The 19,780-nt window shown below is 36.9% G+C and overlaps 3 protein-coding genes across 4 annotated transcripts; all 3 read right to left on the minus strand.

Annotated features, from left to right (window-relative positions):
* Positions 1-93: 93 nt before the first annotated feature.
* LOC110726087 (probable acyl-activating enzyme 17, peroxisomal) lies at positions 94-9,933 on the minus strand. Of its 2 annotated transcripts, none has more exons than XM_021905542.1 (14): positions 9,502-9,933; positions 8,386-8,515; positions 8,051-8,301; positions 6,776-6,980; positions 5,761-5,801; positions 5,558-5,677; positions 5,202-5,296; positions 4,337-4,557; positions 3,531-3,625; positions 3,023-3,239; positions 2,477-2,602; positions 1,088-1,186; positions 420-632; positions 94-333 (listed from the first exon to the last, which is right to left on the minus strand). In XM_021905542.1, exons 1-14 carry the CDS (start codon positions 9,753-9,755, stop codon positions 223-225), a joined length of 2,178 nt encoding a protein of 725 aa, XP_021761234.1. In that variant the 5' UTR covers positions 9,756-9,933; the 3' UTR covers positions 94-222. The 2 variants fall into 2 exon arrangements, with proteins under 2 accessions (XP_021761234.1, XP_021761235.1); XM_021905543.1 differs by having other exon boundaries at positions 5,202-5,275; positions 9,502-9,755.
* Positions 9,934-12,085: 2,152 nt separating this feature from the next.
* Positions 12,086-13,603, minus strand: LOC110726131. Its single transcript, XM_021905597.1, has one exon. It carries the CDS (start codon positions 13,601-13,603, stop codon positions 12,086-12,088), a length of 1,518 nt encoding a protein of 505 aa, XP_021761289.1.
* A 1,835-nt stretch (positions 13,604-15,438) lies between these two features.
* Positions 15,439-19,441, minus strand: LOC110726089 (calcium sensing receptor, chloroplastic-like). Its single transcript, XM_021905545.1, has 6 exons — positions 19,116-19,441; positions 18,459-18,704; positions 17,433-17,625; positions 16,850-16,991; positions 16,113-16,244; positions 15,439-16,018 (listed from the first exon to the last, which is right to left on the minus strand). The coding sequence occupies exons 1-6, from the start codon at positions 19,347-19,349 to the stop codon at positions 15,775-15,777; spliced, it is 1,191 nt and encodes a 396-aa protein (XP_021761237.1). The 5' UTR covers positions 19,350-19,441; the 3' UTR covers positions 15,439-15,774.
* Positions 19,442-19,780: the final 339 nt, after the last annotated feature.

Here is a 19,780-nt window from a genome sequence, read left to right on the forward strand (position 1 = left end):
TTTTAATCACTCTTGATCAATAAGAGTTGGAACAATTAATTTGAAGATCCCAAACTTTACTCTTAAGAAATTGCGGTTCATGTACAACTCTGATAAAAGTGAACGGATTATTCCTGCATTGAGTGGCAAATAAATCTTTACGCTGGCTTGTTCGTGTTTTACAGTACAAATCTATATAATTTTTGTGTATAAACTATAAATGTCCATATTGTAATTCACAAATCACAACTTGGAAGCTGTAGCAGGCTGTGTGAATTGCTGCCGTAGCACCCTTCTCATTACCTTGTTGGTTGCTGTCCTAGGAAGAGAGGGTAGAGAAACAACCTGAGAGACCTGCAAATTTCGAAAAATTGTCATGGAAAAACGATATTATGTAGCCATAAGAGGGAAAAAGCCAAGAGGCCAGGAAGAAGGTTCACCCTAAACAAAGGATTTAGCTGTTTTTGGAGTGCGGAATTGAAAGATATCTTCAGCTGGTTCAAGTCGGGTGTGGATTTACTAGCATCTTTAAAAACAACAGCAATTACCAGCTGCTCAGGTCCTCCTTCCAAAGGTGGGACACCGACAGCAGCTGTCTCAAGGATGCTGCTATCGCCCCCATTGCAGATACGCTCGATCTCGATGGAACTTACCTGATGTAAACATTAGATGAGCTAAGGAATTTCTCATGGTAAGAATTTAGAAGTTAGATAATTCATTTCCACGTGTTCATCGCAGCGTATAATCATAAGCATGCTGGGGCAAAATTTAATGTTATGAATTTAACTCCCTTCAGGTCAAGGTCATGATAATTCATTAATTTTGATGCTGCTGACCAAAGCTGTCATGTAAATAGCAGGAGCTACCTCCATCTTCTTTTGCAACATCCATCAATGTTCAATCCACAGATTTATGTAAAAGCAAAAATCAAGAATGTTGTTCCAACTCCCAGTCCCAGCATAATGAATATGCCACCTAAGACAGTATTTTCTTAAACCTCCCAACAATATCTTCCAACTAAGCATGCACATTCCAATTTATTTACCAATAAGAAAATTTTGCGAAATAAAGGGAATTCCAGAAATCTCAAGGGTAAAAGTATCCGAACCTTGATACCACCTAGGTTCATAGTATCATCAGCACGGCCATGAGCTCGATAATACCCAGTAGAAGTACGCTCAAATACATCTCCATGTCTCCGCAAAAGCTGAGTGAAAAAAAAAATAAAAAAATACAATGTCAAAATATGCAATGGAAGATAAGAGTCCAAATCTTAATTAAGGAAATATGAAGAATATCTTCCTTTTATCTCTTGGATTTTGATTTGGTGGAGACCATTTTGATTTTCATTTAACCATAGAGCTAAAGAATAGATTGTGTTTCAAACAGTTAAGGGAATAGAAATTAGTTAGGAAAAATACACTTTAATAATCCTAACTATGGGCGATTTACCTACAATAATCCCAACTACCGTTTATTCTACAATAATCCCAACTATTAGGTCGGTTTTCCTCCAGCGGTCCCAAACCGGTCAACAAAAGTCAACAACCTATTATTGTAGGTTGTTTGACACGTGTCAGCGTGTGAGTGGTTCCAAAAAAAAATACAAAAAAAAAGAAAACTAAAAAAAAAAATCTGGCAGCCACCTCCACCACCTGCCTCCCAAACACCACCTCCAGCCCTAACCACCACCTCCACCTCCTGCCGAACACCTAAATCGCACCACCTCCACCTCCTGCCGACCACCTAAATCGCACCACCTCCAGCACCAACACCCTCGAAACCCCTGAATCGCACCACCAACACCCCCGAAACCCCTAAATTGCACCACCAACAACCCCGAAACCCCTAAATCGCACCACCAACATCCCCGAAACCCCTAAATCGCACCACCAACCGCACCCCCGAAACACCTAAATCGCACCACCAACACCCCCTTGCCCGTGAAACCCTTGCGCGTCACGACCAGCCGCACCCCCGAAACCCTTGCCTGGAAACCACCAGCAGCCCCAAATCACTCCGAAACCCTTGCCCGTTAACTGATTGGAGCTTGAATCCGCGACACTCCGGCGAAAATTGCTCCGCAAGATCGCAGGCGGTGGTCGGATGTTAGCTACGGGGCTGGGATTCGGGATGGTCGATCTCCCGGTGGTCAGATTTGGGAATAAAGGGTGGTTTTCGTGGCTGAAGGGAGGAGGGGGTGGCGGGCTAGGCTGAGCTGATTTTTTTTTTTTTAATTTTTTTTAAAAATTAAACCAATCATGTTCTGACATGTGGCAATTAAAAAACCAAAAAAAAAAAAGTTTACCATTTCAGCAGGTAACCGGTTTTTGGGACTGCTGGAGGAAAACTGACTTAATAGTTGAGATTATTGTAGAATAAACGTTAGTTGGGATTATTGTAGGTAAATCGCCCATAGTTGAGATTATTAAAGTGTATTTTTCCAATTAGTTAAGGGTGCAAGCCAAATTTGAAGTTATCAAAGAGATGATTCTACCTTTCCTTTCCATGTTGGCATTCCTTTGAAGTAGACTTTATAATGGTCACCGTTAAGGAGTGTATGTGAAGCTCCAAACATTAAAGGACCAAGAGCCAGTTCTCCAAAGCCTGGCGTGTTTTGTGGCTGCAGATAAAAATTGAAAATGAAAACTTCTTCATATAAAGTCCCACTCAGGCATGAATTTCCCATGCTATATCAAGAACTCGGTAAAGCAGCTAGTGAAAACTAATATATCACAGGATTAATGAAGCCAGAATGAATGTGAGATATCAGTATGGTAAACAGATCAAAACCAACCAATACTATGTCAAAAAACAATGTATAATGCAATTGGCAATTCTAAATATTTGCTTGGACATACGTAGAAAATCATGAGCATTCATTTATGACGAAGTGTTTTTTTTTTGTTTTTTTTTTTTATTGGAAACATAAGTATATTTATATTTTATATATATCAACATACAACATATTGCAAGGTCTTGAAATGAATAAAAGATGAAGAAAAAAAAAGTGCTGTAGAGATGCAAAGTTAACTGAGCTTACAATGGGAATTCCATTTTTGTCAAGTAAAAAGAGGCTGCAGCCCATAGCTGGTGTGCTAAAAGCAGCTAATACTTGAGGCTGCAATAATGATCCAGTTATAAACCCACCCCCAATCTCTGTACCACCGCAATACTCTATCACAGGCTTATAACATGCTCTTCCCATAAGCCACAAATATTCATCTACACTTGAAGCCTCCCCAGTAGAGCCAAAGCAGCTAGAAGGAACAAAAAAGTCAATAGATGATCAACTTGGTTACCATCACAAATACCCCCCACCACCCCCCCCCCCCCAACAAAAAAAAACCCTATAAAAGAATTCAGACCTTAAGCTGACTATAAATTACACTTATTTTGGTAAAACATGATATAAACATCCACAGGAAGAAAAAGTAAATGTATGACACTTTGGAAAAAAGGATATGAAAGTGCACAGAAATCAATTGAAAAGTTCAATTGATGTTAGAAACATACTTACAGAAACTAACATCATACAGTAGGTAACTTACCGGATGGCTGACCAATCATATCCAGCAGTACAATTTGTACTTCTCCAAGCCCGGACGATACTTGGAACAACTCCGAGCATTGTTACATTAGCATCCTGTGGAGAAAGTGAGAAACTATATTCTTAAGTCTACTAGCAACTAGGAAGAACACACTTCAATGTGAATGTAAGAGTTTGAGGAGGGAAATTTGACAAAATAAAACAACCCTTGGGTCATGGAAGCTCCTTCAGTGGCTACCTTTGGCCCATTTCTATCCTTCCATTTGCAAGTGACAGGGAGATTAAGATAAGTTATTAAATGTAAAAATACAAAAAATATTATAGCGCATAGAGAAAAAAGGCAACGGAGAGCGAATGTTACTGAAACTTGGGGGAAAAAAATTGAATAGATGGAAGAAATGGGAATATTATTCTAGGACACCCTAAAATAGATATTAGGAAGATAAATATGGAATAGAGGGAGTACATAATACATATACCGATTAGTAATTGTGTATATTTCGTATATCTTAATTTAGAGAATCGTAATATTTTCCGAAATCGTGTACATCACTAGTTACATATTTGTATCATCAGTAAACATGGACCAAATGAAACATAAATGAATCCAAAGCAATATGATAGCTGCAGTAGTGATAGAAACTAATTGGTTTTAATTTGGATCCACAAATTATTAATGTCAATTTTGTATTTAATTTAGCTAGCATAGCAATTGAAATGAAGAGCTGATGCAAAAGAAGAACCAACATCATAGGCATACAGAACATGCAGACTTATATATCAAGATTATTAGCACCAAACTTTTACCTGTACAAACTTTGAAAATCCAGAACTGAGAGGAGATCCGTTGTACAAAGCAATGGAAGCATTATTTAGCAGAGATGCATAAACTAGCCAAGGACCCATCATCCAACCAAGATTAGTAGGCCAAGCAACGACATCACCTTTACGAATATCCATATGACACCAAGCGTCTGCAGCTGCCTTGAGAGGAGTTGCATGGGTCCAAGGTATAGCCTTTGGTTCTCCTGCAAGTGAAAGGAACCCAGTGAATTATATATAGGTACACACATTCTTGTCTTTCTTGTTGATCAACCATTTCAACATGCTTTCCAAGGATAACGAGCAAGACAGTAAGAAAAGTGACAATAAGCAATATTTGAGAAACTAGTAAGCTCAACAATGTTGACAAAGCTCAATGAGAAAGGTTTGCTATTTGTTGATCTTTCACTTGATCCAATTCATAAATTTTGAGCAGCTAGTTAACCATTCCAATCAATCATCCATTACTTCAAACATAATTGAGCTCAGATAGACTTGAAAAAAATTGGCTTTGTATAGTTCAGATTTCTGGCTTTCATAACAGGGCATAGGTCCTCACCTTCCAAATAAAGAATAATAAATTTCAATGATATTCCACACAAGCTATAGAGGCTAAGAACTTTAATCCTGACTCCTGAGGACACTTTGCTAACAGAAATTTCGTTTCTGTAACAAAGTCATACTTTCTTATTGTAGAAAAACTTCAAGCACGAGTTCAGGCTGAATAGCTGAATTTTTAGCAAGAAATCCACAATCTTGTAACATCAAACTTGAACAGATGCATAGATGCAGATTGCAGAAAACAAGCTAGCTCACCAATAAAACACTGAAGTCAAATCCTATTGAGTACCTGTCGTTCCAGATGAGAAAAGAATGTTTGTGAATGCTTCAACGGGTTGCCCTACAGCTTTATACTCCTCAGCCCTGCATATCAGTGTTTCGGTTCTATGAAGCTCATATATCAGGCTCTTGAGGGAAACATGTTTAGTTGAAAATATTTAAGGTTACAACAATAAAGAGCTCGAACACCCCCCTCCCCCCAAAACACACACAATATTTAGGGTTACAACAATAGAGAGCTCGAACCCCACCCCCACACACACACACAACAAACACACACAAATAGTACTCCCACTTGCCACTTAGGAAGGAAGGACAGATGTTGGGAGGAGAACAAATAAAGATGAGGAAGTTCAAGGAACATACTTCTTAACACCTTCTCGAAAGACATGCCAAGACATGTCACCACTGCGTAAGCTAATGCTAAAATGGGATCCTCTTGTAGGAATAACTATTGCCATCGGTGATTGAGCATCAATAACTCTCCTGCAGAAATAAAATAATGTGATGACAAAACAAAGTAAAAGTATAAAGAGAAATTATTTTCCAAAACCTATTGGAAATCACACCTATAGAGGGGTATACTTTTACCACCACGGACAATGATATCCTGAAAAATATTGAGGAGAAAACTCAGCGATAGCCATTATCAAAATAACAGGCCAAAAATAACCAAGAATAATTTTAGATGAATTCTAAAATTGAATTATTAAATAATAACAGGTCATATCATATCTATCTAAGTAGTAATGTCAAGTAGTATACAGAAAGATCTTCATCAATATGGGTACATATTAAGTACCAAACAAACAGAAGACGGGTGTATGATTATCTCAACAATGAAAATATGAGGCACGGCATAGGGAAAGAATATGATAGTTCTGAAACTAGCAACTTTAGTGTCTTAGCACGTTGCTTGAGTATTATTTTTTGTCATAATATTTCATTTTTTAACAAATAATATACAGATAAATCATTTAGTATTTCCACTTCCCAAAATCCTAATTAATCATTTCACTTCACAGTAAGTCATAAGAGAATTACAATCAAAGCTTCATAAATTTGTGAAACATTAAGTCAGCTATGATAGATTAGCTTAAATCATGAGAGAATATACTTTGTAGATTTTTAACATTAATTCCAACCAACAGAGCTTCAATATACAATGAAGGGGATAATGCTTAAAATTATATATCTCTGTTCTACTTCCTTTTCTTTTTTCCAAAATTCAAATTCCTTTTCCTCTTAAATGATCACCACCATCACCCAATCTCTTCTTGTATTTCACTGCAATTTTTACATGGCGTGGGTGCCCAGTGCAAGTAAATTCACTGCCAATCTCTTCACTTTGTCTTTTTTGTTCATGTTTCAGGTTAGGACGTAAGAGTGATAGTTTTCAGGTGCTCAATTAATAGGATGATTAAAGCTAAACCATTATAATCTTTTAAAAGCAAATGTCCTTTGAAGGAAGGGTTCAATGACGTAATATATACAATAGTCTAGAAGAATCAAGCTGTACGAGGTAGGAGTTTGAGATAGTCATGGCCTTTAGAACACGGGGGGGGGGGGGGGTGGCAGAAATACCTGTGTAAATATGGCTTTTGCTTTTGCTATCCTTAGCCTTGTTGCTATTTCACTTGGTGCAAAACTATCAGCAATGGAGACAACAATATTGCCTGTAAGAACAATGGCGAGATAGATAATCACAGAATCAACATTCATTGGCATATCTATAGCTATTGCTGATCCTCGAGGAAGACCCAATGCATCAAGTGCATGTGCAACCAACCTGCAGATTCAGGAGTTTAAAAAAAAAAATCAGATGGCGAAAAAATGGGAATACAATTAGATAATATTACAAACAAAAGTAATAGAAGAAGACATTATCTACTCCAGAGATCTATTTTTAAAAATGTCGTAAAATTAACAGCCATCCTCTGATATTTGTTATTCTTGAGAACTCCAATCAGCTAAGAATGATAGAATGTCCACCTTTGTGCACAGTCATCTCATTACCAATTTCAAAGCTATGAGCTCAAACAGACCATTACTCTAAGATGGCTTGTATGACTGTTTACTGCAAGGTTCGTGGTTGTCTAGGTTAGATGATTATCTTATACAAGTGTTCGTGGATGTCTACTTGCTCCAGAAAACAATGTGCTTCAACAGACGACTGCAAGAGACTTTCAGAGGTCATGAATGTACCAACATCACAGAGGTCATCACAATTCAATATAGCAAATGCATCGCGGAATATACCGCCGGACAACCATTTCTTCTAAAATATCAAATTCTAAAATTTGACTACTTAATGCTTTAATGGCAGTATTGATCCACAGAAGCAAGTAGCAGTGATGTTAGCAGATAGATCTCACAACAATCCCTCCCCTCCAGTACAAGTGTACATCAAATTAAACAAATCCTGATAATAAATTGATTTCAGGATTTGCAACAAATGCAGAATATTAATGTTTCTGACGAGAATAGAAGTGTTTTTTCCATTCTGATGGCAGCAATACATTAACAAGGGATCCATATTACACAAACAACCCCTTTTAAATACTTCAAAAAGATCAACATCAAATAAACATCCATTGACATAACTAATAATTTGGTATACATTTTTCTTTGTATTATATTCTTTTTTGCATTAATTATCTCTCTTTTTTGCATAGGAGCACAAATAGACCCAAGAAATGAAACTAATATACTAGATTCTTTTCATGATAGTACCCCAAGCCTCAAGCCTCAGGGCATATTCTTTTCCAAATCTTCATAAACTATCAAACGCAATTATACCAAACTTTTCTTAAGTTAGTGAGAATAGCAAGTACATAAGAGCAAAACAAGGAAACATACCACACCTCTCTGCGCAGCTCCTGAAGTGTCATTTTCTTTATAGGCATATTGTCCTCTCCTTCATCACGCCACAAAACAGCAATGCTATCTAAATTCCTCTTAGCATTTAAACTCAAACACATTTCTGCTGGATTTAAATAACATCCTGGAAGCCATTGGCCACCAGGATAAGATGAGCTATCATTCAGAATACAGAGAGGTGGTTTGGCAAATGATATACCCATCTCTTCCAGTATACATTTCCAGTAAACCTGAGAAATAAATGGTCGTGATATAGTTACAAAGAAGTTTGCTCTAATTACATGGAAATTCAGAGCTAATCTGTGATAATATACCTCAGGGTTAGAGACAGAAAATTCCTGGAGCTCAGAAAAGCTAGACATGGGATCCTTATATTTCAAACCTAATAATTCTTTTCCTCGTCTTTCCAGAAGCTGGCCAATATTAGTCAGCCTTACACTTTCCCTATAAAAAATGCAACAGGGCTTCAGCATTAATTTGGGTATCACAGATAAAATCAAATGCTAGAGCTGAAAAAAGGAGCTTGCATAATCTCATTGCCGTATATAACCAATGATCACCCTTTGCAGGGGTTTGTTCTAAGTCTATATTATTAGATTCAACACCAGATATAATATTAGCACACACTACCATTTTACAGTCAAATTCTTGTCATATGCCCAAACTGTTCTGTGTAGAGTAAAATTTTGTAACTGATCAGGCAGGCATCATCATCCCTACTCAACCCCGGCATAATAGAAAGATTGAGGTACCCTCTTACTTTCTATTGTTTTAAATCCAAAAGTGGCCACTGGTCTGAGGTAAAAGTTTCAGAAATGCTTCCTAGCTATATGCTCTGTACTTTTTGGTAGGATTACTAGCATTACAAGGATGTCACTAACGTTGAATCGTTGACGCCCCATTATGCAGGGGTTAATGGTTATGAGTAAATATGTAATTGTGCATGGAAAGTCTCGTGTCAATGACAACAGTAATGCAAATCCTTTCCCTTGGTAGTGCAGCCTATGTAAAAGCATTACCATGGACACTGACATGAAACATCCTTACAAAAGTACATATCAATAATCAATAGTACTCAACTCCAAGAAAGAAAATTTTGTAATCAGTCAACAAAACCTCCATTACACACCCAATTTAGGTAAGTCAACTTATTTCGGATTGATGATTCGGGTAAAGACCCTTTTGCCCATCTTGACAAACACGCGCAATATTTTAACCAACTAAACTAGTTGACATCTCTCCGTCTATATTTCCTAATCATTAGTTCATTACTCAAACCAAACATCACAAAACAGCACTAACAGAAAAAAAAAAATAATAACAAATACATAAAAAAAAATAAACTACTTTGAACATTTAACAAATTAATAGAGTAAAATCCAATTAAAAATTAAAATCAATAAGATAGGAAGAAGAAGTAGGTAGCTCACGAGTGGGGCAACCAAGCTGGAGGGTCAGAACCGTAATTTTTGTAACACCCATAATACAACATCTGATGAAATGAAAAGGGTAGTTGAGGATTCAGGATTTGAGTGCTGATATTCTGCCATGTTTGTGGGGTTGAAGCTCCAAACTCAGAGATAATCTGCGCAAGTTTTTGGTGAATTTGTTGAGCGATATTAGAGGGTATGCCATGAAATTCAATATCAGAAATTGTGATCAAATCAAGGGTTTTGTATGACATTTTCTCTTGATTTGATTTGGTGATTGATCAATAAGAATTCACAAGTGTTTTTGGCGGGGTGTGTATAGTGGAAGGTGATGATCATCAAGTATAATACGCATTTAATTTATGGATAGTGATGAACTGATGATGACTATGATGTGTTTGAAAGAGGAGAGAGAATTTTGATAACTATATATTCTTGTACAGTTGTACCTTATATTCGTACTTAAATTTAATTAATGGAAATTGATTATTCTCTTATTCTCTATTATTCCCTTATTGGTTCAAATTAAATAAGGGGGTTCAAGAATAAAAAGTTTTTTTTGGTGTTCTACCCGGTTGACCCACGGGGATCAGTTCTGGGTGGTTAGGTTCAAGAATAAAAAGTGAATTGTCATTCGTTGCTCTCATTTTACAGAGTAACGCCTCTATTTTGACTTAAATGAACAAATATTTATGCAAGTTGTAATACTACCTCCGGTCCGCTTTACTCGCAACTATTTCCTTTTTGGGATGGTCCAATTTACTCGCAACTTTCCCATTTCTTTCCTTTTTTAGTAAATTTTTTTATGTAAAATTACCATTGTACCCTTATTTTTTTAATAATTCAACTTAGTTATATTACTAACCTTATCTGATTAATAAAGTAGACTGATTAATTAAATTAATCATTCCCACCAAAATTATACCCCAACCCTTCAAATTCATCAACTCTCCAACTGCCTCAATTGAATGCTCCTCATTCAATTCATCTGTTGAATTGGTTGGAGTTCATTTATTCTGGAGAATTCTCTTGAATAAATCCCTCCCACCTAAACCCTAGTTCTTATTTTCTCTCTCTTCTCTCGCCGAATCGATTCCTCTCTCTCTCTCTTTGTATTCCTTGGTTGGTTTTCTCTCAATTCCTCTTTCAATGGCTTCCTCTAGTGACAAAAACCTAAATCTAACTTGCCATGAAAGCCTTGAAAGAAGTGCTTCCAGCCGCCGATCTGGTAGCGTTACCTACAAACCCCGTCGTGGAACGGGTGTCCTGAAACCCATTCGCAGCGCTTCTGTCATTGCGAGGAGGCGGATTCGTGGTGCGAAACTCGTTGACTATGACAGCGATGAGGAGCCGCCTAAGCTGGTGTTCTCTGAGGCCGTTGCCCGTGATGAACCACCGTCTGTGGTGGTTCCTGCTGGTGAGGGTTCCGTGGTTGTTGCGGTGGTTTCTGCTGGGGGTTCTAGGTCTCCAGTGACTGAGGTGGAGGTTTCAGCCACCGAATCTGCTACAGGGGAGTTGACCCCAGTAGATCTGGAGGTTTCTGAGGTGGCTCAGCCACCGGAGTCCCATGAGCGTGACGATGGCCCTTCCTCTGGCGCAAAACGCATCAAATCTGGTCCTCCAGATGGCATGTCGAGGGAGGAAGTGATTGACGCTTATTTGCAGATCTACTACCCTCAGTTCAACCCCCCTCGTAATTGAATGCGCAACTTATACTTTATAAACCCTAATTTATTGTTTTCTGATTCTCTGTGTTTGTGCTTGTGATGTGCAATTAATTGTTTACAATTTGATGTTGCGGGTTGTTGTTGATGATTGTGTGAGTTGTTAATTACGGATAATCACTGTGATTTGATTGACAGGATTAGTTGATGCATGGATGTTGGAGTAATTGTGTAGTAATTGTGTTAGCAGCTCTGTTTTGGGATGATATGATGGTGGTTGATAGATGTTTGTATGTGGTTGTTAAAAGACTGGTGTTTTGGGGCAAGTTTGTTGTTTGGACCCATTTGATTTATGTTATGGGATGTTGTTTGGTAGCACTAGATTTGATGCGTTTTGCAGTTGTTGGAGTAGTTCATTAGTTGATGCATGAATTCACAGTTGTTTGGTTGTTTTTGGTTGTTGAGAATGAGTCCCCTGCTGTGACCCTTGTCTTGTGCCTTTCATGCATTGAGTCCCTTTTTTTGATAATGCACACCCCTTTTGGTTTTCCATATGATGATGGGACTCATCTGATAGCTACTTGGGTGGTTTGGATGCTCCATAAACCTTGTCAAAAAGGTTTGTGTTGAGGTACCAACACTCACTAAAGCTTTGACTGAAATCACAACCCTTCTGATGGAAATAATAGGCTCTAAAAATGAAACACAAACAGAGTAAAACATGTAACTTTTTGTTAAATAAAATATTTGTACTTGACTGATTACATGACTGCCTAAAAAATAAACAAGTTGTATCCACCAAAAGTACACATAACCTACACATAATCTAACACAAAAAGTTGTTTGAATAGGAAAAGGTTATATGTGGCAGTCAATTATGAGTCCCTTAATAGTTGCCTTCCAAAACTAAGACATAGTCATCAGTCTGCATCTACTTCCATGTGGCCTTCATCATCTCCTGTAATTGTGATTGTGTCCAAAAAATGAACAACTTGACCTATTAGCTCCCTGTCTACTTGAAGTAGTTGAGGTAGTAGTCCTTGGCTGTCCAAGCTTCTCTTCTTCATGTGTGGGGGAGAGAAGTTATTACCCCCTTGCTTTTCCAGAATCTTAATAAGGCATGATTGAAGTGTGATCCATGTGTACTTGTTTAGTGTAGGATCAAATTCTTGAAATGCTCTTGCCACTTCCTTGATTAAGTCATCTAGATTCCTTGGAAAAGATTGATATTGTAATGATTGAATGACACTAAACAACCCTAAATCTAAAACATTTGTTTCTGGTGACTGAGCTGGTTGAAATATGAATTGAATGTTGAATCCATGTGCATGACAAGCTGCTTGAAATTCTTCATCCTTTGGTACCTGATGAGGCCTAGCATTATCCCATTGGATGATTATGTCCTTTGGTAACTGCTCTGGCCATTTTTCATAGATTGTTGGGATAACATGTGTTAGCAGCATCTCCCTTATGTATTCTTTTGTGACACTTTGAATTGCCTTTATCTCTAGAGTCCCTGTATCTCTGTTCTTGCTTTTCTTTTTGGCCCTTTTATACTTTACAAAAGGAAAAAGGCCATACTTTCCATCATGTATCATGTTGTTTTCAGCATCAAACAATGGTTTACTTATCATTCCCATAAACATTGCTTTGATTTTGAACCTCCTTAATTGTTGAGCCCTATATGGATCATCTTCTGTTGGAAGTAGGTAGAAGGTTCTTGTATCTGGATTGATGTAGAACCATTTCTCATCTAAATGTATCCATTGTTGCATATCAGTAAATGTTGGATCCCCAATTGCTGGAACAAGATTAATTAGACTTAAAACCCATTTAAGTCTTGCCACTTTGTGCTTCTCTGTCAATACTGGATGATTTGTGCTTGTGTGTGTTCTCAGCCTGCCTTGCTGCCTTAGCCTATGCAATGCTGTTTTGGGTATTTTTAGTGCTCCAGCATATCCCCTTTCAGTTGTTCTTTTGTACAATGGTACAGATGTCAGAAACTCATCTATGTATTGTTTTGCTTTGCGTCCTGTCCTGCCTAATTTTTTGGTATTAACATCAACAACAATACCTTCAGCTAGAGAATGTTTAATTACCTGAAACCATCTTGTTGTTGTAGATTTGTGCACTGAATGTTTTCTTGCCAAATTGGCTAAAAAGCCTCTTGGCAGTGAGTCCCCCTCCATGTGCAACATAATCTCCTCAACAATTGCTCTTTTCTGTTCCACTGTCATCTCTCTTGTTGGTCTGCAATTGTGTTGTAACTCTTCTTGGTTTGCATCATCATCTGCATCATACCCATCAGCATCATTACCTTCATCATATTGATGTTGTTCATGCTCTGAATCAGATGACCCTTCATACTCTTCTTGGTTGAATTGTTGTTCGATGAATTCATCTTCCATGAGCTGGTCTTGTTGAATTAACTCATCCATAAGTTCGTGTATGAACTCTCCCATGAGTCCCTTCTCTTTTGAAAAAATTTCAGGAATGCTTTTTGGTGATGAAGTGGCGGCTGGTGGTTTTTGAACGGTAGTCAACGGAGCCTATTATTGAAGTTGCATCTACTAACGTTGCTCTAGGATTTAGGATTAAACTAATCTAAGTTTAGATGGCTTGTAATTTTTTAGGGCTCCCTGTATTTTGTACTTAATTAACTAATTTCTGTGATGGTGGTACTTGAATTATTCACCCCCCCTCCCCCCTCCCCAATTCTCCTAAAACTTGGCTTTTGAAAATGGAGAATTGGAAGGGATGCCCTGCTTTTATATAGGGTCTTTTGTTTGAAATTAATGGTAAAATTTGAAACTTGGGGGAATTTGGCTGTCCATTTGAATTTTGGGGAAAATTTGGGAGGGAAAAAACCTTCCCAAAAAATTTCGCCCCATAGTCCTTAAGCTGCCAGGAAAAAAAAGGTGGGAATTTCCCACTCTTTTCACTAAAGTACAACCCCTAAAAAAAGTCAATAAAATGGGACCACGAGTATTCCCTCCAATTTTAACTCCTAATTACATACTCTTACTTTTTCTAAATCCCCCCTTAAAAGTTTTGCCTCGGCCTCCGCAAACCCCCTCAAAGTTGCGGGTAAAGTGGACCGGAGGTAGTATAAAAAGAAGACTTTGTTCCCTTCATGCACATTTTACATACTAAGGTCCCCTCAAAGTAGTACACCGTGAATCCCGAGCCCACCACATCGGTTCCCACGACCACCTTAAATCGTTTTTTTTTTACAAAAAAAAATTAATCATCAAGTTTTTTTTTTGACGGGTCTTGGATGATGGACGACTTGAACATTCGTACGCCGGAGAATGCGTCAGAACATTAAGTTCTTTTTATTATTATTTTCTGAAAATGGGACATCCGCCCATTTCCGAATATCCCATGATGGATCCGCCTAAATTTTCCGGACCCACCATGGAACATCCGAAAATTAATAGGTTAGTATGTCACTAGTGCACAAACTATATTTGTACTCGAAGATATAGAGGTACGAATGTACTATCCTATAGAACATATCCTCTTCTAGTAAGGTTGCTTCAAAGTGCACAAAGTATGTCATTGTAAAAATGGCTAGCAGGGCCGGCTATTAGGGAAGCTCATTGAGCGATCACTCAGGCCCCCCTTTTGTGGGGTCCATATATATATATATATATATATATATATATATTTGATATTTAAAAAAAAAAAAAAAAACTATTTTTTAATAAATTTATGAAATGTAGTACTAATAAAAAGTATAGCCGCTTCTTTTTAATCTAAAGATGAATCAAAAGATTAACTTACTTAGCTTAAGTGATTTTTTTTGGGTTCAAAATGAAGAAGCACTAAAGTAGGGGTTTGATTTATTTGCTTAATTATCTTTTTGTTTTGTATTTTTAGATTTTCATTTTCTCTTTTATGTGAGCTTTCATTTTCCTTTTTCCTTTTCTATTCTCTCTTTTAGTTTATTTCTTTTCTTTAATTACCTAAATTCTACTTCGTATTATGTTAGCTTTAATTACTGAATTTCTCTTCTTTATTAATTTTTTTTATGGGTTTAAATTCTTGACTTTTTTTTTAAAAAAAATTGAGGTATTGAAAATATAGCTTGTGCTAATTGATGAATTTGCTTTAAAAAAAATGCTCATAGGACCAACTATAATCAATAATGTTGGTGAACTTTATAATATACGAAGTAAAAATTTAAGAAATACATTCTTATAATTTAGGGGCCTTTTTTAAGATTTCGCTCCGGGCCCCTAAAATGTCCAAGACGGCATTGGCTAGGTGCTAAAAAAAAGGAGGTAACACTTTCTTCTTAAACGACAGAGTTCGGAAGTTACAACATAGGGGCACCAAGAAAGGCTCAGCATAAAATTTCAGTATAATTGCCTCTTTTCCTAGACTTGGAATGAGACACTACTGTATGAGATTAACATGCTGAAATTTTTTTATATCTACAAACATCTAACGTCCCATGCATACAGCGTGATCAATTGCGCACACAACACAGTAAATACGAGAGCTTAAGTTGATGCATCACAAAATCGGCCTTGCACTTTCAAGAATTAGAGGCTTTTTACATAGGACTCAAAATTGAAGTACAGAAACTAACACTGTTTTTGCTTCACTCAGGAAGCAATTTTCTACCAATTTGAACAGTAGAGCTTGTGGTGCCAAAACGTCCTGTGCCACCAGGGATAATACGCGATGGTGAAAATATCTGGCCCAAAGACAGATTGTATGACTCAGTACCCAAGCGGCTTTGCAACCATCCTTTGCCTCCAGAGAAACCATCTGCCATGATCCAACTGTTTCTAAATCCCAAACCTGTCAAAGTCCTTGCAACTGTTTTTGCAGAGTCTGAGTACCTGTTTTCCATAATAAGATTAAACATCAATTTCAGCTAGTTACTGACTAAGTAGACAAGAAGCAACAATTACAGTAATGATCTGTAAGGCTTACGAGTCCATTATAACGATATTGGTGCTCTTTGATAGACGCTTGAGATATGATATCTTCAAAGCGACTATTTCAGCTTCTACCTTCTTTGAGTTTCTCACAAGACTTCTCAACTTGCTTGGTAATTCTTCAAGCCTATATAAATTCAAAAGGGCATGTCAGAATAAGAAAATTTCCCAACACAGTAGAACTTATATTAACTCAACATCACTTCTTCAGCATAATTGGACATAAGAATAAAATTACAGCATTTTGCTTTCATACTCAGGCAGAAAATTTCCCAACACATTAGAACTTATATTAACTCAACATCCAATCTTCAGCTTAATTGGACATAAGAATATTACAGCATTTTGCTTTCATATTCAGGCAGAAAATTTCCCAACACATTAGAATTTATATTAACTCAACATCCCATCTTCAGCATAATTGGACATAAGAATAAAATTACAGCATTTTGCTTTCATATTCAGGCAGAAGCATAACATGATAAGGCAAATAATTTTTCCTACATAATTATGCATATTAGGCTACATGCATTTACCTATTTGCTCCTAATATTGCAATAACAACAACAAAGCCCTTAGTCCCAAAATGATTTGGGATCGGCTAACATGAATCACCATAAAGAACCGTCCGAAAAGGGTAAAGAGCATTACAATGGCCCTATTTCATACAAACAAATTGATCATCTTGGTATCAGAAGTGGAAATTAGGTGAAAAAGAAAAGCGGTACTAACGGAATTGCAATAATCCGACTTTTAGCACTTGGAGGAAGCTGGGGAATGCCAGCCTTGTTCTTGTCCTTCTCTGATCTTATATCAATCAAGTAATAGTTCTGAGAGCACATCATGTCCAAGGTTTGAGCAGGAGTAAGTCCACCTGAATTGTGACAGTGTATACATCAGCAGTGAGAAACTCATGCTGGTTTCATATAGACAGTAAAGAAAAGAAAAAAAAAACTATGAAAATCGATAGTCTAGAACACAAAAAAAGGAAGAAAATGCAAACAAGGATATATGACCATGAAAAAAGTTTGAAAGACATAATGTATACATTTCAGCTGGAACAGATGTATCATACAGGCATGCATAAACAGAAACCTTGAAAAAATGGCTTAGAACAATGCATTTTCAAACATGACTACATCTCCCGATTTAACTAACACCATGAAGTAGAAATATATTCTCTTTTGCTTTTAATTCTTTATTCTTCATATAGAGTTCACGAGTTCAATCAAAAATTTCTGGTACTCTCCTGTAGCAGTATAGTACTAGTACAATTTAAGTATGCTAAGAGATCTTGTTTAGAAACATTGTTTACCTTTGTATCCACGAAAATTATATGAGACGATAGACCAGACTCGAGGAAGGAGGAGGTATGCAAGAAACAACGCAGCACCACCTTCTAATATTAGAGCAGGGTCTGAGTTTGAGATGGTCTCAACTGTCGACGATGCAATGGGCTTTGCATCTTCTATCACTCTTGTTGTCTGTTCTGCAGCACTTGTTACAGTCTGTCATTTTAAAAGCAATATATTATTTTGGATTCAGCTCGAACAGCTAAATGACCAAAGCGTATTTCTACATTAAAGCATAGAACTAATCTGGATGATATATAAACTGATTGATCAAACCCTGAAACAGCCTATTTACCAGTATTGGTAAAACGAAAGTTACAAATGGTGAGAGATGAATCGTAAATTAAGACTTGTGAGTTGTGAACATCCACATTTGAATGGTCTGTTTTAGGCTTTTAGCCACTACAAAAGGAACAAAATCATCACAGGGTAGAATCCTCTAAGGAAACTCTAGTTTAATAAAAAGGTGTAAGATGAATGTACCATTAGCATCAATTAGTGATAGTTTCAAGCTCAGATATACTGACTATGATAATTGTATATGGAAGTGGCATCAAAAGTTTATAAAAAATGAAACAATTGAAGCACCTTCATAAGAATTCTCTTGAATAACCTTTAAAGTTTTAACTGTGATGCCTACATATGATACTCAAACTCTTCATCCAACTCAAGTACTCGAGTAAGATCCTTGACAGTCAGTCAGCACTCTGACAAGTCCACATTGGTATGGACACTTCATACTTCATAAGTTCATATTATATGAAATTGGAGAAGTAGTAAGTTAGTCTTTATAACATAGATTAGTTTCTTGTTCATAAAACCACACTCATCATACTTAACATTTACTAGACAAAACAAAACCTGTAACAAACTTAATCTCCATGATGCAATCAATCATGTTATCTATGCTTAAGCAGATATTGTAGAACTACGAAGTGGTATTATCATCCAAACAATTCAACTCAACAAAACAGAAGAATATTCGAAACCTTAGCAGCAGAAGACATGGTTTCAGAACTGATGCCAGAGTTCTGCATTGCTTCCTGAGCTTTCTTTGACGCCTCAGAAATCAATGGAGAAGCAGCTTTCAATGCCTCTTGTCCAGCCTGCTGCACAACCGGCGCGGCTGCATCAATGCCAGGCTTCAAAGCGTCAGCCACAACCTGGAAAACTTTCTGTGCGGAATCCAGAACATTCGAACCCACTTCCTGAACTTGATCAATTGTTCGCTCCACCTAAAAAATTTCATTCACCAAAATACACAAATGCTTTTGAGATGGGTGCGTATCAATTTCCAAAATTAGCAACTGGGTATCACTCACATTCAAATTTCGGCAAATGGGTCAATCAAATTACACATTTTACCAAGTAGGTTTTTTTTTTTTTTTTTTTTTTTTTTTTTTTTTGAAAAAAACCAAGTGGGTTTTAATCAAATTCCTCCAAAACACAATTTTTATCTTCAATTTAAACAAATTAACAAATGGGTATCAATCAAATTGAACAATTCTCAAATGGGTTTCAATCAAAATAAAAAATCAGCAAATGGGTCAATCAAATTTCAACATTTTTCAATCAAATTCCACAATTAATTCCACTAAAATCCCTAAAAAAAACAAATGGGAGTAGAATTGGGTATAGATTCATACTTGAGTAAGAGAAGTGACTAATTGTTCTTTGGGGAGGGCCACAGCTTTAGCATCAAAGGGAGTAGTAAAAAGAGTCAAAAGAGAAAGAGAAGTTGAGGTAGGAAAGAAGAGATTTTGAGCTTGTTTTAGTTGAACTTTTGAATTTTGTTTAGAAATTAGGGTTTTTTGGGAAGAAGAAGATAGAGAAATTGTAGGTTTAGTTGAAGCCGAAGCTTTGATGGCCATCATCTCCATTGCCAACTCTCAACTCTCAACTTGAAGAAGAGAGAGAAAAGGGTTGGAACTTGGAAGTGTAAAATGTTGGTGATTTGAGAATTTTTGTGAATCATATTTCACTGATGAAATTTGAATGGCTCCAAATTTAAAAAGTAGTTTAGGCATTGGTTGATATAATGCCACGTGGCAGGGAGGATTTTATAGTGAAGATAAAATAATATTTTTTATTTTATTTTATTTGAGAAGGTTTGGAAATTGGAATTTTGTGTTATGTGGTTTTTAGTTTAGTTTAGGCCTTTAGGGAAGCCAACTTGGATGTTGGGTTCAATCATACCAAGACTCCAAGAGTTCTATTTTGTTTGGACCATGTCATTTGCATTGTGGCCGTTGAAATTTGGCATCCCCAAATACAAGGAGTATATTCATATTATAACAACTTGTCCCACAAT

This window comes from Chenopodium quinoa, unplaced genomic scaffold (genome assembly GCF_001683475.1).
Source record: "Chenopodium quinoa cultivar QQ74 unplaced genomic scaffold, ASM168347v1, whole genome shotgun sequence".
Lineage (NCBI taxonomy): Eukaryota > Viridiplantae > Streptophyta > Magnoliopsida > Caryophyllales > Amaranthaceae > Chenopodium > Chenopodium quinoa.